At 40.2% G+C, this 5,144-nt stretch overlaps 1 protein-coding gene across 2 annotated transcripts; it reads right to left on the bottom strand.

Annotated features, from left to right (window-relative positions):
• Positions 1 to 379: 379 nt before the first annotated feature.
• On the bottom strand, positions 380 to 4,818 carry LOC128636304 (uncharacterized). Of its 2 annotated transcripts, none has more exons than XM_053689337.1 (2): positions 4,700 to 4,818; positions 380 to 1,115 (listed from the first exon to the last, which is right to left on the bottom strand). In XM_053689337.1, exons 1-2 carry the CDS (start codon positions 4,800 to 4,802, stop codon positions 460 to 462), a joined length of 759 nt encoding a protein of 252 aa, XP_053545312.1. In that variant the 5' UTR covers positions 4,803 to 4,818; the 3' UTR covers positions 380 to 459. The 2 variants fall into 2 exon arrangements, 1 of the variants encoding a protein (XP_053545312.1); XR_008398692.1 differs by lacking the exon at positions 380 to 1,115 and adding an exon at positions 2,071 to 2,192 and having other exon boundaries at positions 4,700 to 4,813.
• Positions 4,819 to 5,144: the final 326 nt, after the last annotated feature.

Below are 5,144 nucleotides of genomic sequence, written 5' to 3'. Positions count from 1 at the left end.
TATGGATTTAAACACTTTATGTGTAATTGTCCCCATGCAAGGTACTTGACCTTTAAAGTCGTCAATCCCCGGCCTTAATCTTATAACCATTATAAGTTAAAATAATAACATAAATAAAAGAGTTACACACAGCTTTGGTATAAAATTTGGCCGCAGCCATTTTATTAACAACACAATTTAAATATTGAGTAATAAATATTTTCAAACATTTTCAAACATTTTTCCACAGAACATACCTGATGTTCATAAATAACATTACTGACAAATAAAACATAAACCACAGCGGTGCTAGTTCCCAAACCCACAAAAACAAGATGGCCGTTATTCAACAACTGGACTCAGCTATATCCCTGTTGAGTCCGTCCAAGTACACCTAAACTTTAATAGGGAACCCCTTGCCCCTATAAAACCAGTTGTCCACTCACCCCATGGAGAGGCAACTACTTAAAATCCTCCAAATCACTTGGCCATATTGCGTACCATATTTGTCTGGGAACTAGCACCCCCGCCACCGACTGGACTGACCGAACAGCCCAGTCCCGCCAAACCCAATATTTTTCCCAAAGCTTCTTTTATATCGAAAATAAATAGCTGCAGCCCAAATTGGTTAAAATGAACACCATCTTTTAAATAAAATTCCTCAGCCCCATCTACTTCAAAATCTGGGTGGAAAACTACGCCTCCCCCCAACCTCTTAACAAAAGAGCTAATTATTTTGTTAATTTTTTTACGACTCTTTTCTAGCCTATCATAATCCCTCGCTGATCTCCAAACCAACCTAGGAGTAATCTGTGACCAAATTATTTTGATTTCAGGATGAAGTTCCTTTATGTTGCCCAGATCTCTTTTGATTCTTCTAACTAGTTCCTTTTGAGGAATCATACCTAAATCATTTCCCCCCAAATGCACTATCAAAACCTGAGGACGAGGAAACATTCTGCCAAAATCTAGAAACAACGGAAAAAAGAGTTCCCAGCACATCCCCCTAATCCCAAACCATTTGACCTCCCATTGATCCACAGGACACCCAAGCTGAAGGCCGCCCATTTTCTTACTGGCCTCAGCATTGGCCCAGTATATAAACGAATGCCCCATCACCCATACGATCTTTACACCTAAAATAAGAGAAAAAGGAGTGTTCAGGATGATTACAACTCAAACATTCCAAAACATACATTCTATTCAAGGTTTTTTTTTTTTTTTTTTTTTTTTTTTTTTTTTTTATATCCTTAAATCAGGCCTAACATAAGATTTATAACGACTTGAACCCCATCTACCAATCTTTTTAACTATATCCTCTCTGAGACCTAACATAGCGGCTTCAGTAGCAGCTCCAATCCGGAAAGAATGAGATCCAAACTCTAAAGGATTAAGACCCAATAAAACAATTGAACCTCTTAAAATGGCTCTAAATTGATATTGTGATAAAAAAGAACCGTCTGAATGAACCAACAAAGGGCCATCCTGCAAAGGCCGTATGGACCCATAAAGCATCATTACCTGACATGGACATATTTCACCACCACTAGGGAATAGCACTATGTTCTTGCCTTTCCCATATATGTCCGTTTTACTATTTCTCAGTAATATTTCTACTCTGTTATCATTCCATATTACATCTTCTTTTTGTAAACCACCTGACACTTTTTTGCTAGGGCTTACCAATTCCAAAACTCTAAATGCCCCAAAAAAGGCCAATACAAAGGCCGTTCTAAATAATATTAATTCAAATCTTGATGCACAAATCTCTGCTAATACCACCCAAACTTTTTGAAGTAAAGAAAATGTAATAGGTCTTCTCTTATCTCTAACCTTTGTCTTTTTCTTCAAGCCTTTAAGAACCTGACGGACCCAAAAAACCTTTGTAACATCAGACAAACCTAATAAGCGAAATCTAAAAGCAAGGGCCGCCAATCTTCTTTCCATATTAGATGGTGACAAACCCACATTTCCCCAATGCCACATCCATTCCAATAAGCAACCCGTGACATCATCATACCCTTCTTTAATTTCAGATTGACATAACCACATTTCCCATTCCTTCCAAACTGATACATAGGACGTCCAAGTACCTGGAGCCAAAGATTTTTTAATTAATTCAGCCAATCCTCCGTCCCAAGCTTCCAAAGTTGGACGGGAAACGTCGCTCCAACTACGTCCGCCTGAGGCGCCAACTCTCGAAAGCGAGACCACTGTGAACGAGATAAAGAATCTGCTATCAAATTAAGCTTACCAGGGATATGTTTTGCCCTGACGAAAACATTCATACTTAAACATTTCAGGACTAGCACTCTTAATAAACGCAAAACTGGTAATGATGATGCAGATAAAGAATTAATAGCAGAAACAACACCCATATTATCTGTATGAAACAATATGGATTTATTCATCAAATCCACTTCCCACACAAACAGAGCCACCAGAATAGGAAATAGCTCAAGGAAAACTAGGTTCTTGGTTAAACCTAAATTGACCCACTCTTGAGGCCACACTTCAGCGCACCAATGCCCTTGAAAATAAGCCCCGAAACCAACACCCCCAGCTGCATCAGTTATCAAATCCAAATCAACATTAGAGACCCTAGCTTCCATGAATATTGCAACACCATTAACATTTTTAAGGAATTCCAACCAAACTTTCAAATCATCCTTGTGACCTTTTTTAATCCTTACAAAATGATGAGGCTTACTAACACCAGACGTAGCCAATGACATTCTTCTAGAAAAAACTCTACCAATAGGAATGATTCTGCAAGCAAAATTCAACTTTCCAAGTAAAGATTGCATTTTTCTCAAAGTCACCTTACGGACCGCCAAAAATTGCTGAATCATTTCTGACAAATCCACAATCTTTTCCAGAGGTAGCCTACATTCCATACTTTCAGAATCTATTGTAATACCCAGAAATTTAAGGGCCGTAACTGGACCCTCAGATTTTTCCATTGCAATAGGAACCCCAAAATCAGATGCCATTGAATAAAAACAATCCCTTAATTTCAAACAAACGTCCGAATCATGGGGACCAACAAAAAGAAAATCATCCAGATAATGAACTACTGACGAAAATCCAGACCTGAATTTAACAACCCATTCCAAAAATGAACTAAAGCATTCAAACAGAGAACAAGAAATAGAACAACCCATCGGGAGACATAAGTCAATGTAGAGAAAACCCTCAAAACAACAACCCAGCAAATAATGTGAAGAAGGATGAACTGGAAGTAACCGAAAAGCCGCCTCAATATCTATTTTAGCCATTAAAGCGAATTGCCCAGCCTCTCTAACCAACTTAACCGCCATGTCAAATGATGTATAAGACACAGACGATAATTCATCCGGAATATCATCATTAACAGATCCACCTTTTGGAAATGATAAGTGGTGAATTAAACGAAATTTACCAGGCTCTTTCTTAGGAACCACTCCTAAAGGAGAAATACGCAAATGGGGGATAGGAGATATTTTAAAAGGACCTGCCATTCGACCCAAAGAAACCTCCTTCTCAAGCTTACTCCTAACAACCTCAGGCCATTCCCTAGCAGACTTAAGGTTACCCCTGTAATGAACAACGCCTCCAGAAGATGGAATTCTGAAACCAAACTCAAAACCATGTAGCAACAACAAGGCCTTATCACCACAACCTTTCTGTTTAGCGTAAAGTACGAGCCACAGCTCCATCCCGCTTAGCCTCACCGGAGTTAATCTTTTTTCAGGGAGCTCCTGTGTTCCTCCCAATTTGTTCTTTTTGAAACACTTACTGGAAGGGTGGGATCCACCACACCCAGAACATTCGTGTCTGAATTTACATGATGCTCCCCATTTACAGAACTTTTCATTGAAAGCAAAACAGAAACCTTTTTTGGCTGTTGCCGACGAACCGTTTTGAAGAGATCCGCCGGCACTCCCTCGAAAGGGCTGCGAAGACCTTAACGGAGTCATCACTTTTAGCCATAGACCCATATCACGATCATCCCATTTCATCTCAGGCTTAACCGACAAACGTTGTCTAAATTGTTCATCATAATACCACCAAGCCATACCACCATATGTTCTCTGAGCAGCTGCAATTTCATCTAAATAACAAAAGAGGGCCGCTCCTTGATCAGGGAACTTAACAGCAAATACACTAGCATAAATAACAAAAGCCTGGAACCAGTTAGTAAATGTTTTTGGTAATTTTCTGTAACGTCTTTTCCTTTCCTCCTCTTCCTTCTTGGCCGAATCCTTTTTTGAATCTTCAGGTATCTCAAAAGACTGATCAAGAGGAAGGAGGGAAAATAATTCAATAAAATCTCTCTTGTATATCTTTTCTCTTAACTCTACCGTCAAATGCATGCCCAAAGGCCCAATAGAACACAAACAAGACCTGGCCAAAGCCGTGTCAGCAATCTTCAGCTCAGGACCCCCATCCGTTTTGTTATCAACATTAGTCCCCTTTTGCTGAGATAAACCGACCATTTGAGATTGAGGTACTGACCCTACATCCTTTATTCCCTCACCACCAATCCCTAATACCCTATTTTGGTTAACCAATTCTGTGGGAACCCATGAATTGGCGACTCCCCCCGTGACTTTTGCTCCTTCTAATTTGGCTAACAAGTCCCTTAAACCTGCTACAACAGTTATAGATAAGGGATCAGCATGCACACCAACTGTATCAACCCCCACATTCAGATTCACAACACCAGATCCCTCATTACCTGTACTCGGGTCCTGAGGCACTGCAGACTGAATCCTTTGAGATGCAGCCGTAACCTTCTCTGTATTCTGGAAACCAGTAGCCCTGGGATCCGTGTTAGTCATTAATTGCTGCCCTTTTTCCGTCTGTAAAAAAGAAACATGTGACAAACCCCCAGAAGGTGCCCAAATTCCAATGCCCCTACTAGCTGTAGACATACCCAACCTACTATCCACTGAAACACCCTTACCCTTCTTAGCTGATGGGACCTCAAACCCTTCTCCCCTTAAATCCCCATACCTCTTGCGTTGTCTACCTCTACCTTGTATTCTCCCAATCCCAGACCTGTTTGGACGTTGAACAGAGTTAACCGAGCTATGAAATGTATTATTAATACTCTGACCCATCATGCCCTGAAGACCAAAATTAAAATTGTTGGCCGTACTCACCCTTGTTTCTTCTCCCTT

This window comes from Bombina bombina, chromosome 1 (assembly GCF_027579735.1).
Source record: "Bombina bombina isolate aBomBom1 chromosome 1, aBomBom1.pri, whole genome shotgun sequence".
In the NCBI taxonomy this organism is placed as follows: domain Eukaryota; kingdom Metazoa; phylum Chordata; class Amphibia; order Anura; family Bombinatoridae; genus Bombina; species Bombina bombina.
The sequence above is the reverse complement of the archived record's forward strand: the minus strand, read 5'-3'. Positions and strand labels throughout refer to the sequence as shown.

Coding starts and splice junctions, on each gene's coding strand:
- LOC128636304 (XM_053689337.1), bottom strand. CDS start 4,802: ATGACTAACACGGATCCCAGGGCTACTGGTTTCCAGAATACAGAGAAG. Junction 1,116..4,699: donor GCCTCAGGACCCGAGTACAG/GTAATGAGGGAT, acceptor CTCTTATTTTAG/GTGTAAAGATCGTATGGGTG.